Here is an 18,076-nt window from a genome sequence, read left to right as displayed (position 1 = left end):
GGGCATTCATGTTACCATGAGGCAAGAAATCGAGATTGAGCACGTTCAGTCCATATGAGTTTGGATTTGTCGCAAACTTTAGTTTTGGCAAATTCACATTGGTAGGAACACATACACTTTAAAATCTAAGTGTCATGAGGTTTCCCTCCTTCATGAAAATGATTGTAAGGAAATGCTTTCACTAAGAGAGATTTTAAGAAGATTGCAATTGTGAAAATTGTATTCTCAAATTCGATTATGATTACGGCATCCCTTTTCATAATTCGAATTGTGAGATTTGGCAATTGGTCTGAACATTTGGGACTTAGTATCATAAATTCTAAATTGTTTAGACACACATGTGAGCTATCTAAGGCAAAGGTGTATAAGCTTACAAAGCTTAGATAAAGGCTTATCAAAGCATTAAGTATTAGAAATATGAACTTAAGGAATTCAATAAGCATTGTTTTCTGGAAGTTCAATTGTTTTCTGAATACATGTCAAAGCTAGTGGGAGCATAAGTGTTATGCTTGTATTGTAATAATCATCGTATTAGTGGGAGCATGGTTATTATGGTAAGTATTTCAAGTTAGCAATATTAATTATAGAAAACAAAGATTCACTTTGCAAAGTTGCAAGGGTTGAAAAGTTGTTTTGCTATAATTAAGGGAGAGAATATTATACTTCGTTTCAAAGTTCTAAAGCTTAGATCGAGAAATGTTAATAAATCTAGTCAAGGATACATAGTGCATTCTCAAAATTCGATTATGATTACGGCATCCCTCTTCATAGTTCGAATTGTGGGAAAAGGGCACATAAAATATTATGGCAGAGGGCTGATAAAGTATCACGTATTTATGAGAGACATTATGCATCGTGTCCAATACGCTTCGGGTATAGGATCGATTGCATACGCTATAATATTTGACCGTTCTAAAATTCTCTTAATGCCTAGGGCATTAAGAGGGAAAAAGGGACTAGAATCGGTTTTGACTAAAATAATTAAACAACTATCAAAGGACAATCTGAGGTTCACTGAGGATTTGTCGCATGTGAGTAGTTGGAAGTATAGTACTGGATGGACTATATTGACATTATTATGAATAGATAAGATTCTATTAAGAATGAGTTGTCATATGGCAAATATGGAAATGTTTCCATTAATGGGAGTTGGATATTAAGAAATATGTCAAGATTAGAAACTTTTATGCGAGAAGGATGTTCAAAGGAATGTACTTTGAATGTGAGACTTCACGTCTATGGAATTGTCTTGTAACAATTTCCGATAGAATACCTTGTAATTTCATTAGCCGGGTCTTGGTGACTTTTGTGCTATGACATTGCGAAAGAATCATTGCATAAAATGTTAGAATCTGACATATTAAAAGTGGCAAGAATTTGGTATTCTTATACTAATAATAAGGATTAGGGATTGTGAAATGAGTTTCATTAGAAAAGTTTTTCAACTGATCTATTTCACAAAGTATGGACCATAGGAAACCAAAGTGTGCATGCTTGGAGCATGGGACAATCGTGGTTATAATTCGAGTAATAAGTTGATTTTCTGAAACAGTAAGCAATGAATAATGAGTAATCAATATGGTGTTTAAATAAAAGTGTTTTTTATTTACGCTCAAAAAGTTTTGGGACCATATAGGATTAATATTATTATTGCGTTTCACTTTGCATGTTTTGACTTCCAGAATAACTAGGTTATTCGAACCTCCACAGTCGGTCATACGTTGGAAGTAGGTATGAAGGAAGACTGTCATGAATCTGTCTGTAGATTGTCTAAAGTGTTTAGACATAGCACAAGTTTGCTGCAGAGTTCATAAGTGATTTGATAAGATTAAAGTATTGGATTGTTTACGCTCACTTGAATCACTTCATGGTTTTATCACGGGTGATTGGTGAGACGATAACATTGTATATTCTTGAAACCGAGACGTGTGAGTTGTTATTTGCTGGTCGGTTGCACATTGATGATAAGTAAACGTACCAGTAACTTGGTGTTATAAAACTTATTATTGTGTTTGATTCGATTAGTAGGTGCAAGCAAGCACTTGAGTCGAAGTTTATCCATTCCTTTTACCCAAAGTGGGATAAAAGCGATATCTGTGGGCCCCTCGATGATTTAGCGATGACAAAGGAAAGTGCTCGGCCGGGCCAGGACTGATTTGATTTGTTCAATTAGTCAGTCGTCATAAATCGGAAATCAGGAAATGACACATAGACTGAGAGAATGATTTCAATCCATGTCTCATGTCTATACGATATCTTGTAGAATGGAAGAATATATGATCCCTTATCTAAAGGACACGCGTGTCTGATAAGATCAGAGTTGACAGCGACTTTTGAAAGCTACGATTGTTGATCAGGTTCTGAAGTTATGCAAAATAGTTATTAGACTTATCCAAGTGGGAGACTGTTGGATTAGTGTCTAAGTCCATAACTATTTTGGTATGTACCTGACCCGATTATGAGCATGGTCCTTTTGGGTTGCCTTCACCGTAGCAATATATAGGATGAATTAAGGAGAGAAAGGTTTAATTATGATTTATTACTATATTATAAGAATAATATATTAAAGGAGAAATCATAATGTTTAATTGATATTAGTCAAGAATTAATTAAGAATTAATTTTGTGGCTAAAAGAGATTAATTAAACTTAAGGGACTTGTTGTGTAATTATAAGATAATTATATAATTGGGCTATGGATCACCTTGGAATAATAGGTTGGACGAATTCTAAGGGGAAGCCCATTAGAAATCGTCCAAGGCATGTTCCAGAAGGGGTCCATGGGCTGCTTAGGGCTTAAGCAGTCAGATTAGGGTTTCCTAGTTGTAAACCCTAATAGCCAGCATATATAAGGAACGCTTATGGCCCCAAAAACATGGTGAACACTTCATTTAGGGTTTACAACCATTTTTGGTGGCTCCTCTCTCCTCCCTCTTCATCCAAGTTGCTTAAATGTGTTTGTGACTCCATTAGAGGTGCAACACTTGAGGCACTAAATTTTCTGAAGCTAATCAAAGCAAGGATTGATTGTTATTGCTATATAACAATCAAAGGTAATTACTAAACCCTTATTTCAGTTCTTATTTGATAGATCTAGGGTTTGTAAGTCTTGGAAGTTTATTGCATGTACAATAGAGAAACCTAGATCCAAGCATTAGGGTTTGTATGAGCACATAGGATTGTTCTTATGCATAAAACCCATCATTTCTGAGAGGAAAACCCTAATTTTTGTTTCGTATTTAAAGGAAACGAGGGCTAGGGTTTACCCACCCTAAGCCTCCATCACCTCTCAACACTCCCCTTTGAAACCCTCACACTCCATAGTTGGTTTTTGAGCTCTTTATGGTTATTTATAGCAAAGAAGAAGAAGAAGAATACCATCTAGCCATCATCTCAGCACTCAAGCCTCTCCATCATTCTTTTCCACACCTTTTGGACCATTGTGAGTTTTCAAGATCATAGTTTTATGGGTTTATGAGCTTAGATCTAGTCTTTTATAGATTTTCTTTCATGGATTTAGTGTTATGGTGCTTGGAGTCCATAAAGTTACCAACTTTATGGATCTACAACGTCCCTTTGATAAAAATAAGTGTTAAATCTAAAGTGTGGTTAAGTTTTAAGACTCTTGCATGAGTTTTGATTCCATTTCTCCCTTTTGTGCCCTAGTTTGTGTTTGAGACATGCACTGGACATGCATGTCCAAAAGCCATAATTTTTATGATGTTCTGGAGTAGATAAGACATTCTAGAAGCTTTGGGTGTTTGTCCAAAAGGGATTAAGACGTTAATTCATCTAGCTGTTCAGACTTCAGAGCGCTTCTCACGACGTGAGAATGGACCATCTCGACTATTTTGTCTCATTAGGTCACGACGTGACAACTAGAGGGTCACGACCTGACGACAGGCTGTGGGATTTTTGAATAAAGATTTTGGCCTTTTGACCATTGACCATTGACTTTAACCGTCGACCAAGTTTGACTTTAGGTCAAATAGTGTAGTTTGAACAGTAGATGGAGATTTGGTCACTGTTTTTTGTATAGGTGACCAGTAGAGTCAGTATCTGGAGCAACAATCAGTTCATCTATTTTTTCAGTCTGTGAGGTGAGTTTTCCTTACTGTACTTGTGGGTCGAAGGCACCAATGCCAGCCCACTGGGTTATGTATCATGGTATATAGGATGTTGCTATGTTGTAGTGATCTGTTAGATCAGCATGATTATCTGTTTGCTGATTATATGTTTATTTGTTTCACAGGTCGACATAGTGTGGTTGGGTTGAGGCATTACTGCTCTGTGAGGAAGCCAACAAAGCTGGAAGCAAGCCATACATAAGTTGTGGGCCGGGAAGGCAAGCCAGACTTATGTTGTGGGCTCAGGAGCAATCTAGACATGAGTTGTAGGCCAGGTGGGCAAAACAGACTCATGATGTGGGCTTAGGGGTACTCCAGTCTGAGGACTGTGGACCCAATATGCATGTTGTTATATGTTGTCCGGTGATATTTTTGGGGAACTCACTAAGCTTTGACTTACAGTTTAATTGTTATGGTTTCAGGTACTACAAAGGACAAGGGCAAGACGAAGGCTTGATCGTGAATATCATCTTGGGATTTATGAGATTATGATTTTAGGAATACTCTGATTCTTGTTTTATGACTTTTGGAAACTATGATTTTGTGATATTTGTGGTTTTTGGATTGGTTTAAAACTGAAAATTTTTGCTTTAATTTTGGGATGTTACATATAGAAGGCGGGAAATATGTAGTGGTTCGTTCTAAACTCATGCTATGATATTTGCTGAATACCCTCATATTTGAAACTTTTGAACTTAAGTTCTTTAATTTGAGTTTTGGGACCATATTCCACAAAACGATGATTTTAAAATGATTAAATGTTTCAAAAAAATAACATTAATTATTTTCGCACATAGGATGGGTGTTTTAGTTTACAACAAAGTGTTTAATCGAAATGGATGTTACACGTGCAGTATATAAAAAACTACAAAAGAAAAACATTTATCTCTTGTATATTGTTAAGCTTCATGGGGTTAAATTATCTCATTAACTTTGCTACTTAGATCCTTCTCGATGGAAGATAACTTAGCATGCTTTAATAATAAGGACCAAGTTAGTAACTAACATGACCAAGTTAATAAGGAATAACACATGAAATAGGTGAAAGATTGAGAGGGGGAAGATTCGTGATGGAGCAACCGATATCGTATTGGTAGAGGGATGGAGAAGAACACATGCAAGTGAAAATTACCCAACTTAGTTGGGTGGAGATGCGGGAACACCGCCCTCATCCTTCGGTACTAACGGGATGCGGGGTGACAAAACCGTCCACTCTAAACTAATAAACAATTTCATAAAAAGATATTTTATGTTTTAAAAAACTCAATATTAAATATAAGTTTGGTCCTACTTAACATGGCATGGGTCATGGACTGGATTCAAAACATGAAAAGGCTTAAAGCAAAAGACATGTCTTTTTTTTGTCCTTTATAATATTAGGCTTTCAAAATACTTTTAATTTATTGTAATTTGAAATGGTGATATATGAAGACTAGCCGTTGGATGTTTCAAGTTATCTTAGAAACGAGTTAGTAGTGGCGTTTTTAAATTAATTTTAAGTTAAGTTTTTGGCCGATTTAAAATTGATATTGTTATGATCTTTTTATTTACACATTAGATAATTATAATGAAAGAACTCCCATTTATAATCTAATGTATAATTTTTTTTATATACAAATTTATTTATCAATTAATAACCAACTTTAATTACTTATATAAAAAAACTAATTCGATTATGATATACTAACAACTAGTAACTAATAGGGTTAATACCTTAAAAACCATTATTTATACATATCCATTTTGGTTTAACCCCAATATTTTTTTTTGTTACTTATTTGTCACTGTTAATGAGATGGTGTTCCATTTATTAAACCTTACCCGGTTAACAACTAGTAATCAAGTCCTTGTCGGTTGCCTCTTTTCACTCGAGTACTAATTATTGGGAACGTGCATAGTAGCCACCACCTTTTCTCTCGACTGACTAACAAAGGGGTTATCAGATACAATCATTGTCAAAAGAGGGTTTTGGAAGAGGGTTTTCGAAGGTTTTCAAGGGTTTGATGGCAGAATCATCACGGAGAAGGAAAAGTAAAGAATCAAAGACGACAAAGAAGACAAAGTTGAGATACGTACGTGATGAAGAGTCCGATGATGATCTTCTTGAGTAAGGATTGTTGGATGTTGAACCATATAACTTCAATCCTACATCTAACTTGTGTGACGACCCTTTTCTTAACATTTTATGTGATGATAAAATGTTAAAGAATAATCAATTTGAAGGGGACGAATAAGCTGATGTTGAAGATATTCACCAGGAAGAGCATGAGCATGAACACCTTGAATATGAAAATGACCTGGAAGTGGGTGTCGAGTTCAGGGTGCACGATCCTACCGTCAAGTGGAACCAAATGAAGCCTACCGTTGGTGAGTTATACGAGTCCCCTGCTCAGTTAAGGTTTGCACTCACTAACTACGCTGTAGCTAATGGATACCAACTTTGGTTCATGAAAAGTGATAAAAGCAGGGTAATTGTTAGGTATGGGGAAAATGCAAAAAAACCATGTCCTTTTAGGATCCATGCTTCATGGAAGTATAATGAACGTACGTTTCAGATAAAATCTATGGTTGAAACACATCTTTGTGCAAGGAATTATAATTTTGGACATTTGGTTAGTTGTAATTGGTTAGCAAAACACTACATCAAGGACCTAATTAGGAAGCCCAAAATAACATTGTCTGAGATAATGGAGGATGTCCTTACAAAATTCTCAGTGAAAGTGTCAAAGGGGCAATGCCATAGAGCAAGGGTAAGGGCAAGGGAAATGATAGAAGGTAAACTAGAGGAACACTATGCTAAGGTATGGGATTATGCCAATGAAATCCTTAGATCTAACCCTGGAAGCACATGCAAAGTAGGAGTGTCAGTAAATCCAGATGGGGTGAATTATTTTCAACGTTTTTATGTATGTTTTAAGGCATTGAAAGATGGGTGGAATAGAGGGTGCAGAAGTGTGATTGGCTTAGATGGATGTTTCCTAAAGGGACAAATCAAAAGGGAGATTTTGACTGCTATTGGAAGAGATGCTAACAATCACGTGTATACAATTGCATGGGCTGTAGTAAATGTAGAGAACAAAGAAAATTGGACTTGGTTTTTATAGCTTTTGGTTGATGACTTGGGTGTTGAGGGTGAAAGGGGTCTAGTTGTCATTTCAGATCAACACAAGGTAAACATAAATACTAAAAATTTTGTCATGTATTCATTTATATTGTCTAACCAATATTAATGTTGTATTTACTTGTTTCAGGGGCTGCTAGAATCTGTGAAAGCTATCCTTCCACATGTTGAACATAGGCAGTGTGCACGATACATTTATGCCAACTTCAGGAAGAGGCATACATGTTTAGAGTTGAAGAACTTGTTCTAGGCTGCTGCAACTAGTTCACACGAAGGGGATTTTGTGTCTAACATGGAAAAAATTAAGAAAATCACTTCAAATGGATATGATTGGTTGATGTCTAACAATCCGCAATCATGGTGTAGGGCATTTTTTGGACAAGGTTATGCATGTGAGGCAGTGGAAAATGGCGTTTCTGAGTCCTTCAACTCCATGATCATAAATATTAGGAAAAAACCACTTTTCACAATGTTAGAGGAAATCAAAATCTATGTCATGGCTAGTTTTTGTTATTTGGCTGATAAAGCTTCTACTTGGAGAACTTAATCTTGTCCAACTATCATACAGAAAATGAAGGAGTTTGGAAAAGAGATGAGGTAAATACTTACCATTAAGTTGTTACTACTTACCATTAAATTGTGCTTTATACTTAACATGAAATTGTTATTTTTAATTTTTATTTATAGGAACTGGAAAGTGATAGCAATTGGGGGTCTGTATTTGAGACAAGGTATGGGTATGTAGCTTACAAAGTGGATTTGGAACACCACTATTGCACATGTAGACTATGGGAGATATCTGGAATACCATGTGTGCATGGTCAAGCAGCAATAAACTACACTCACATGAATCCAACTGATTTTCTAAGCATTTGTTTCCAAAAAGATAAATTTGTAGCTGCATATACCACAAATATATCACCAGTGAATGGAAGCAACATGTGGGCACCCACTGACTATATAAAGCAATTACCTCCATAGACAAGGAGAATGCCTGGTAGGCCAAAAACCAAGAGAAAAAGGCATGTGTCTGAGGTCAATGATTCCAAGTTCCCAACTGTTAGAGCTAGAATTTGTAGGACTGTTAGGTGTAGCAAATGTTTACAATTCGGACATAACTTGAAATCCTGTAAGAATGAGCAAGTGATGAAGGAGTATGTGCCACCTAGAAAACCAAGAAGGCCAATGAGGGATGTAAATGGTATAACAAATAAGGATGGAGAGGGAACTTCAAAACAAAAGAAAGTTAAGCTTACAGTGAAAAGAAAGAAGAAGAAGACAAAGAAGGCTGGAGAAGGATCCTCAAATCAAGCAACTTTTGAAACTGCAAATGATGCAACTGTACAGGAAACTGCAAATCATGCAACTGGACAGGAAACTGTGCAGGAAGAAATTGGAACTGTACAAGAAACTGCACATGAGATTGTGAATGATGCAGATGCTAGTATTGAGGAAATAGATGTATTGATGTTGCAGAAATGTTGTTATGAACCTCATGAGATTGCACATGCTTTGGAAAGGGTCAATGTGATTCCTGAACCTGTGTCACCAGTGGAAATGGTATGCCAAACTCTATTTTTAATTTCTTATATCTGCCTCATTTGTGTTTTAATTCTTAAATTCATCATATGATACAGGAGGTAAATGCTAATGAGATTGAAGATCACTTGGAAGCAGACTTAGAAGAGAATGTTAATCAGATTGAAGATAACTTGCTTGAAGATAACTTGGAAATGGTATTCCAACCTTTACTTTAAAATTCTTATAATTAATATGTGCTTTACATATGGTAATTAACTAGATCATGTCTTACAGGGTGTAGATGCTAATGAGATTGAAGATCACTTGGAAGCAGACTTATAAGAGGATGTTAATGAAATTGAAGATAACTTGCTTGAAGATAACTTGGAAATGTTATGCCAACCTTTACTTTAAATTTCCTATAATTAATATGTGATTTACATATGGTAATTAACTGGATCATGTCTTACAGGTTGTAGATGCTAATGAGATTGTGCCACCAGTGCAAAGGGAAGTTGCTATACAAGGTTTAGATGCTAATGCTTGGGTTGGCGAAGATGATGAGGAAATTGATGGGGATATTGACTTCATTGAAGATACACAAGTTGTTGGGAGGCCTAGGAAAATGAATATTTCTGAGAAAATTGTGAAGATAAATATGAAGAAAGCAGTTTATGAGAAGGATGGAAGGGGTTCTAGTATTAAGAAACCAGTTAATTTGGAGTAGGACTATTTAGGAGGGGGTATCATGGGCACTATGTATTTTGCTTGCCCTTTTTGTTAACATTTCATCAGCTTTTGGTAACAACCATCCAATTGTATATCAACATCTAGTAGTATTCAATTAGGCCTTTTTGAACATTGGTAGTTAATGGCCATTAGACAGATTGTTGGGCAATTGGATGTTTGAATCTGATTGTAATACTGTGACATCCCCGTTTTCACGGCCAAAAAAGACCGATTTTGTTTATGCTTTATAAAAATCAGAGTACCTATTTTAATAAAATTGTTGCAGAATTTGTTCCCAGAAAAACATGATAAATACGTTATCAACGCATTTCCAAAGAAATGTATTTTTATTCATTTTAAAACTTTTGGGATGTCATTGTCAATACAGGAACATAAGCATAAACAGAACTTACATTTATTTACACTAGTGATCTACATCTCTTTTAAATCTCTCAGTGTAAAGTAGCTTCGTATCGACACCTGTGATACAAATAAGCTTGAGTGGGTCAGGTTGGGAAACCTGGTGAGTACATAGGATTTTCAACCCACAATAATATAATTATTATGTTTAATCATCAAACAATTAACCCAATTACCCATCCCCATTATCTTATTTACTCTTAAGGATCTACCCTAAGAATCAACTATTTCTTGTTCATTCATTCCTAAGGATTATCCTAAGGAATAGGTACGAAGTCCATTGTTGCCAAGGTTTATAGATTACAACTGGGGAACACGTAGTCCAAAGCATCTGGTAAACACTTAGTTCAAAAATAACTAGTGAACACACTCAGTTCAAAAATACATAGTGAACACACTCAGTTCAAAAATACCTAGTGAACACACTCAGTTCAAAAATACATAGTGAACACACTCAGTTCAAAATACCTAGTGAACACACTCAGTTCAAAAATACCTAATGAGCACCTAGTTCAAAAACACCTACAGGTTACGAGCCTGCTAGCGTTCCACTGGACTGTCTAGTATCGTCCGTGGTCGTCATCTATATTCCACTAGATGACTGGATCACTGTCAACATTGATGTCTTTCATTGTGTTATCACACAGCAACTATTTCATCTACCCATGTTTTACCCAACACATTTTGTAGATATAAAATACATATACAGTTTAAATCATTTAAAACATGTATAAAAATCTTTCACCCAGCATAGACAACAAGTATTCAGACAATATGCACACATAGCACGTAATTTATATTAAAATACTTCATATCTATGTGTAAGATGAAAGAGACTATGCACTCACCTGATTAGGTGGTGACTCGGTACTCGGACAGCACTTCGTTATCCCAAAACAATTTTCCTTTGACAAAACCTAGTATCAATACCACTAGGGTTTAGTCTAACGTTAACCGCGACTAATTAATAGTCTAGCTATTATTACTATTATATAAGCGTTAAACAATACTTATATAACCCATAATAATATCCCAAGTACTTATTATAAGTTCCTAATAACATTACTATATTAAAACATAAGCTATACTAAAGATAGGGTAGACATAGCTCACTTACAGCGGGTTTTCTCGATAACCGGGCTCCGCCGGAGCAGAGTTTCTGAGCCGGAGGCTCTTCTCTTCGGAGCCGTCAGGCGCTCCGGGAGCCTTGGGGCTTCATTCGGGTGCTAGGGGGTTTACCTAGGCTTTAGGGGGGGTTTGGGAGGCTAGAGAGAGAAACTAGAGAGAGAAAGTGAGTTTGGGATGGTGTGAGAAATGGAGGAACCCGACACCTCTATTTATAGTGGAAATATCTGATGGACTCGCCGAGTCTTGACACAGACTCGCTGAGTTGGTGCATGTGGCAGCCTTCTGGTGGTGCCACGTGTCCTCTTTCTGGTGGTGCCACGTCACCCAAACTCGCGTATCAGCCTCCCGACTTAGAAAAATCATAACTCTCGCATACGAGCTCTGTTTTCGACGTTCTTTTTTTCCATGTGTAGGTAAAAACAATATCTACAACTTTCATTTAGACTCTGTCGGCTAATTCTCGACCGATCTTAAATTTAACAGTAGGAGGAGATTAGACTGTTAAATGACCGCGAAGAATTCGTAACTCCTTCATACGGACTCCGTTTTCGTCTGTCTTTTTATCGTTGAGTTCCTATTAATGAGATCTTCAACTCTCATTTAGGTCGCGTAAGCCAAAAACCGCTAGAACTAAAATTCGAGTTTCGGGCTGTACACTGCTAAGCCGAAACTTCGAAAAATCATAACTTCCTCATACGAAGTCAGATGTGGGTGTTCTTTTTATGGGCACTCTCGGTTTAACGTATACTATAACTTTTGTTTAGATCACTAAGGCTAAAAAGTCTTCTACCGTAAATTCACTTTTTACGTCTCCCGGTGCCGTGCTGGTTCCGTCGCGAAACTTCGACGGGTCATAACTTCTTCGTTATAACTCGGATTTCGGCGTTCTTTATATGTACGGAACCCTTGTAACATATACTAGCACTTGGTTAAGATTATTTATAATCTTTTGTCGAAAAGTCATTTTCGACCCTATTATCTCTAAATTGACTAGCCCGGATCTACGGGCGTTACAAATACCCCATTTTATGTTATTAAGAATGCAAGTATTTGAAGTTAATGTCATTTCACTTTGCTTGTCATTTCAATTGCTTACAATCATATGTTATTTTGCTTACACAAGTTTTAGTACATTCTAGTTAATACCAAGTTTTTCCAAGTTTTAGTACATTTCACTTGCTTACACAAGTTTTAGTAATACCCCTTTGCTTACACAAGTTTTAGTACATTACCATAACTACATTGTAATGAATCACTATAATGCAAATACCAAATTACATGGACATAAATAGCATTGGATTACCATCAATACACTTCTCCATCAAACATTACCATAACTACATTGATCACCTGCCCTAACCAAAATAACAAACCTACAACAACCTTAACCATACCAAAATACAAAAAAATTACAACTGCCCTAACCAACTGGTTCTTAAAATACAATGCCAATTATAAGAATTATTCCAATAATCACCAATATCACCAAAACAAACTTTAGCAACTTGATCACCTGCAGAACACCATTGGCAACAATTTCGTTATAGGGCTCCCTATCATTAGCATAAAACTCCAACTCGTCTGTGTCAAGCCACTTGAAATATTTACACCTTTTTTTGGTACCCTACCAACAAAATCTTCATTTAATAAATTTTGAAAGATAACAAAATGGGAAAACAAAATCCCTTAATTTTACCTTATAGTTAGGGCATGCCTTGAACTTTCTTCCTGGGTTTTTATCGGTTCTTGAAACTGAGTGTTGCAGTTGATCACCACAATCACACTTGGTGCGATAAATCGGTTTGATGATAGAAGATGTTGAAGACGAAGCCATGGAGAAGAAAACGTGATGTGTGAGGAAGAACACCTAATCAAGAGTGAATGAGAGGTTTTGGGGAAAATAACGATTTTGGGTATGTAAAGAGTTAGGGTTACCTGCTAAACCGACGACACCGGCTAGCATTGATTTTTCATAACCAGTCAACACAATTAATGGCAAATAAGTAACAAAAAAATATTGAGGTTAAATCAAAATAGATATGTATAAATAATGGTTTTTAAAGTATTAACCCAAACTAATAATGCAAACTCATCTTGAAACTTTAAACATAGTGAAGAAAAATTAACATATAAAAGTACTTGTAATATAAGTTTTTGAAATAACTTGTTTAAATCATGATGATTTAACGGTTCTCTAAAATTGATCGGTTAATAATCTAATTCTAAAAAGGATGTGATATCTCCATTTAAGAAATTGATTCAATTACATAAGAGACAAGGTTTTTTATAGTTATTATACAAGTCAATAAAATATATATTCCATGTATGTAGATGAATCAATTTCTTAAATAATAATATTACATCCGATTCAAAAGAATCAATTTGGGTTTTACTTAAATGATAGAGGGTTAGGCCTATTAATTGTAGAAAAGTAATAAAAAAAATAACATTTGATAATTGCAAAATAATCGTTTAATGTTTGATAGTGACTAAAATCAAAACAAAATTAAACCATAAGGATACTTAAAAACCACATAAAAACATGGACCTGTTTTTGTAATTTACTCTAAAAAATGATTATATTCTAATTCTAACAAAACCATTCTACGTAAAATGCTCCGAGTCAAACCCTTTCTTCCTAATTTCAATGTATAATGTTTCTCTTTCTCCTATTCTACATGAAATTCTCCCAACCACAACATCATTCCCTTTCTCTCTCTCTTCCCTGCACCTCCGTTGTTGGAGCTTCAATTTTCGATGAATCTAGCATCATCAGGAAATGTATCTTAGTGGGTGGATTTGGATTCTTCCATTTTGATGGCAAAAGGTGGAATAAGAGCCAAGCTGCGGCGGAGCAGCCTCTACACATTAGCCAACATCCGGTCAAAACCATCGTACAAGAAAGAAGAAGCCGGCGGAGAGTTATCAGGTTACCCCCGTGTCATCCAAGTCAACCGACCCCTCGTCCCAGAAGAAGACACCCCAACTTTCTGCTCAAATTACGTCTCCACCACCAAATACACATTCTTCAACTTCCTCCCAATCGCCCTTTTCGAACAATTCAACCGCGTCGCCAATTTTTACTTCCTGGTGGCCGCCGGTTTAACCTTCACCGACTATGCCCCCTTCGATTGGCCCAGCCAAGTCGTACCCTTAGCCTTGGTCGTCGGTTTCAGTCTCGCCAAAGAATTGTATGAAGATCTTCAAAGGTATTGGCAGGACAAGGCGGCAAATCGTCGGGACACCGCTGTGCATGTCGGAAACGGTGTTTTCGAGAAGAAACAGTGGCGGGAGGTTTGTGTTGGTGATATTGTGAATGTAAAAAAAGATGAATTCTTCCCTGCTGATTTGTTGTTGCTCCAATCAAGCTACGAAGATGGAATGTCATATGTCGAGACCATGAATTTGGACGGCGAGACGAATTTAAAGGTCAAAAGAGCTTTGCAGAATTTATCACTTCCGGTGGTTAACGATGATGGAGCTTCACATTTTGGGAATTTCCAACCCACAATCCGCTGCGAAAACCCTAACCCTAACTTGTACACATTCATGGGTAATTTAGAGTACGAGGGACGAATTTACCCTCTCGATCCAGCCCAGCTTCTACTCCGCGAATCAAAGCTCAAGAACACCGAGTACATATTTGGTGCGGTGGTTTTCACCGGAAATGATACGAAAGTGATGCAAAACACCACACAATCGCCATCAAAAAGAAGCAAAATCGAGCTTCAAATGGATAAAATCATTTACCTGTTATTCGGGTTGTTGATTCTCATCTCCATTGTTAGTGCTGCCGGGTTCGGTTTAGCTGTCCGGAACGCTGTCCCGCTATGGTGGTACCTGAGGCCAGACGTCGCCGGAGAAGACTTCAATGTAAACGATTTCTTAGTTTCTGCACTAAGACATCTCATCACTGCACTTATGTTATACGGTTACCTCGTTCCAATTTCTCTCTACGTTTCAATTGAAGCCGTTAAAATTCTTCAAGCGAGTTTCATAAACAGCGATTTGCATTTATATGATGAGGTCACCGGAACACCGGCAAAGGCTAGAACATCAAATTTGAATGAACAGTTAGGGCAGGTGGACACCATTCTTTCTGATAAAACAGGGACATTAACATGCAACCAGATGGATTTCTTAAAATGTTCAATCGGAGGGTGTCCATATGGGAAACGGTTGAGTGAAGTCGAGCTTGCAGCGGCAAAACAAATGGCGGCCGCATTGGAATCACGTGATTCCGATTCCAGTCACGGGGGTTTAAGCAATTCCTCTTCTTTAGAAGCAATTACAATCTCAAACAATGGAAACACCGAGAAAAAGGAATCGATTAAAGGGTTTAGCTTTCAAGACGACCGGTTACAAAATGGGAATTGGTTGAAAGAACCGAATTCCGAAGTTATACTTTTGTTTTTCCGTATTCTCGCGGTGTGTCACACCGCGATTCCGGAGGTGAACGAGAAGACCGGAGAGTTGACTTACGAAGCAGAATCACCTGATGAAGGGGCTTTTCTAGTTGCGGCTCGGGAATTCGGGTTTCATTTTGTGAAAAGAACTCAAAATAGCATCGTAGTTAAGGAAAGACTTTCTATAAACCAAGAACCGGTGGAAAAGGAATACATAATTCTAACTTTATTGGATTTTACTAGCAAGAGGAAAAGAATGTCGGTGATTATACGTGATGAGACCAATCAAATCCTTATGTTTTGTAAAGGTGCAGACACCATTATTTTTGATCGGTTAGCAAGTAACGGGAAAATGTATCTGGAGGCGACAACGAAAAATTTGAACGATTATGGTGACGCGGGGTTGCGTACGTTAGCACTTGCATATAAAAAGCTTGATGAAAACGAATACTCGAATTGGTACGAAAAGTTTCATAAGGCCCAATGCTCAAGTGGGCCAGATAGAGAGGATGTGTTAGAAGAACTATCAGATGAAATAGAAAAGGGGTTTACTCTAGTCGGTGCAACCGCCGTGGAAGATAAGTTGCAGAAAGGTGTTCCTCAATGTATTGATAGATTAGCTCTCGCCGGTCTGAAAATTTGGGTTCTCACCGGCGACAAGATGGAAACGGCGATTAATATCGGGTTCTCGTGTAGTTTGCTCCGACAAGGGATGAAGCAAATTTGTATAGTTGTATCCGCAGAAATGTTGGCTCAAGATACGAAAGACGTTATAAAGGATAACATTTTATCTCAAATCACTAGTGCATTACAAACAGTAAAAGGAAAAAAAGATCCAAACGCACCATTTGCTTTGATCATCGACGGAAAAACGCTAACATACGCTTTGGAAGACGACTTAAAGTTCCAATTTTTGAACCTCGCCATAAACTGCGCGTCTGTCATATGTTGTCGAGTTTCCCCAAAGCAAAAAGCTTTGGTAGTTCGATTAGTAAAAGAAGCAACGGGAAGAACGACGTTAGGGATCGGCGACGGGGCAAACGACGTCGGAATGATCAAAGAAGCAGACATCGGAATCGGAATTAGCGGCGTTGAAGGTATGCAAGCTGTAATGGCAAGCGATTTTGCAATCGCACAGTTCCGATTCCTGGAAAGACTCTTGATTGTTCATGGACACTGGTGTTACAAAAGAATCTCAAAGATGATTTGCTATTTCTTCTATAAAAATATAACCCTAGCCCTAACGCTCTTCTACTTCGAAGCCCAAGCTGGGTTTTCCGGTCAAATGCATTACGACGACTGGTACATGCTTTTATACAACGTGTTCTTAACTTCATGTCCAGTTCTTGCCCTAGGAGTGTTGGAGAAAGATGTAAACGCAGACATATGTCTACAGTTTCCTGCTTTATATCAACAAGGACCAAAGAATTTGTTCTTCGATTGGTATAGAATAATCGGGTGGTTAGCAAATGGGGTTTACTCTTCTATTGTGATCTATATTGTGAACATGCGAATCTTCAGCCCTGAATCTTTTCGTAAAGAAGGGGAAACAGCTGATATGTACGTGATAGGTACAGCTATGTTTACAAGCATAATATGGGTGGTGAATGTTCAGATATTTCTAATATCTCATTACTTGACACGTGTCCAATTACACACAATCTGGGGTAGTATCGTGGTGTGGTATTTAATAGTTTATATATATGGGATGTTGCCGGTGAGTTGGTCGGCGGGGAATATATATCATCAGCTACCGGAAGTTCTTGGGCCTGCACAAAAGTTTTATTTATCAACGATATTAGTGACTTTATTGTGTAACATGCCGTATCTTATTCATATATCGTATCAGAGATGTTACAATCCTGAAGATCATCATGTTCTTCAGGAGATGAAGAATTTGAAGAAAGATGTTACAGATAGGAAGATGTGGAAAAGGGAACAATCGAAAGCAAGACAAGAAACAGAGATAGGGTTGTCGGCGAGAGTGGATGCAAAGATAAGATATATGAAAGGGAGAATGACCAAGAGATATTCAATGCTTGCTCCTCGTTCTCCATGATTGAAGAGGATGTTCTGTATATATATGTATAAGTTGTAGCCGAAATCTCTTAACAAATCTGAGGTTTAACCCTTTGTATAAGATGTTTAGGTTAAAGGATGTGGGCCCCAATTGTCTCTCATATAGGGTTTCGTATAGATACGGGCATCACCATCACAGATTGATCGAGTGTTGTTAAATTAGATTTTGTACAGTAATTAGATAGAATCAATTAATGTATGAGTTTGTAAATGATTTCAACTCAGTGATTTTGAATAGTTCCTTTATTTGTATTCTTGTTGTTTGGAAATTGAAAGTGAGGAATATTTGAAATATGATTATACGAGTATTTGTATGAATTATGGAGTAGTAATATACACTTATAAATTTTTCGTTTGTATTTGGACTTTTCGCAAACGAATAATGAGTTTGATTTGTTAAATAGTGGGAATGACATACAACATAACCACCATCATTCCTTATACACTTTCACGAGTTTCATAAAAAAAATAGAGTATATTACATGAATAGTACAAAAGTCCATCACCTCCGACAACCAATACCATCCCATCCGTCACTGTCTGCAG

The 18,076-nt window shown here is 37.0% G+C and overlaps 1 protein-coding gene, 1 long non-coding RNA gene and 1 pseudogene across 2 annotated transcripts; 2 read left to right on the top strand and 1 right to left on the bottom strand.

Moving 5' to 3' along the window:
- Window positions 1–6,813: 6,813 nt before the first annotated feature.
- Window positions 6,814–8,228, top strand: LOC145163407 (uncharacterized). The gene is made up of 6 exons (XM_079082247.1): window positions 6,814–6,927; window positions 7,045–7,188; window positions 7,231–7,296; window positions 7,378–7,463; window positions 7,775–7,844; window positions 7,935–8,228. Exons 1-6 carry the CDS (start codon window positions 6,814–6,816, stop codon window positions 8,226–8,228), a joined length of 774 nt encoding a protein of 257 aa, XP_078938373.1.
- A 4,096-nt stretch (window positions 8,229–12,324) lies between these two features.
- LOC145162266 (uncharacterized) lies at window positions 12,325–13,109 on the bottom strand. The gene is made up of 3 exons (XR_013738996.1): window positions 12,981–13,109; window positions 12,742–12,912; window positions 12,325–12,669 (listed from the first exon to the last, which is right to left on the bottom strand). It is a non-coding gene; the product is annotated as an uncharacterized LOC145162266 (long non-coding RNA).
- Window positions 13,110–13,669: 560 nt separating this feature from the next.
- Window positions 13,670–17,782, top strand: LOC145165451 (phospholipid-transporting ATPase 6 pseudogene; annotated as a pseudogene).
- The last annotated feature ends 294 nt before the right edge of the window (window positions 17,783–18,076 follow it).

Source organism: Lactuca virosa, chromosome 3 (genome assembly GCF_052849685.1).
Source record: "Lactuca virosa cultivar CGN04683 chromosome 3, Lactuca_virosa_CGN04683_v6, whole genome shotgun sequence".
In the NCBI taxonomy this organism is placed as follows: domain Eukaryota; kingdom Viridiplantae; phylum Streptophyta; class Magnoliopsida; order Asterales; family Asteraceae; genus Lactuca; species Lactuca virosa.
Note: the sequence above shows the minus strand (reverse complement) of the source record. Positions and strands in the feature narration are given on the sequence as shown.

Bases quoted from the DNA above. Each gene is read 5' to 3' on its own strand.
- LOC145163407 (XM_079082247.1), top strand. From the start codon at position 6,814: ATGGAGGATGTCCTTACAAAATTCTCAGTGAAAGTGTCAAAGGGGCAA. The intron at 6,928-7,044 runs GTATGGGATTAT...GTATGTTTTAAG, and splicing joins TAGAGGAACACTATGCTAAG to GCATTGAAAGATGGGTGGAA. The intron at 7,189-7,230 runs GTAAATGTAGAG...TGGTTTTTATAG, and splicing joins ATACAATTGCATGGGCTGTA to CTTTTGGTTGATGACTTGGG.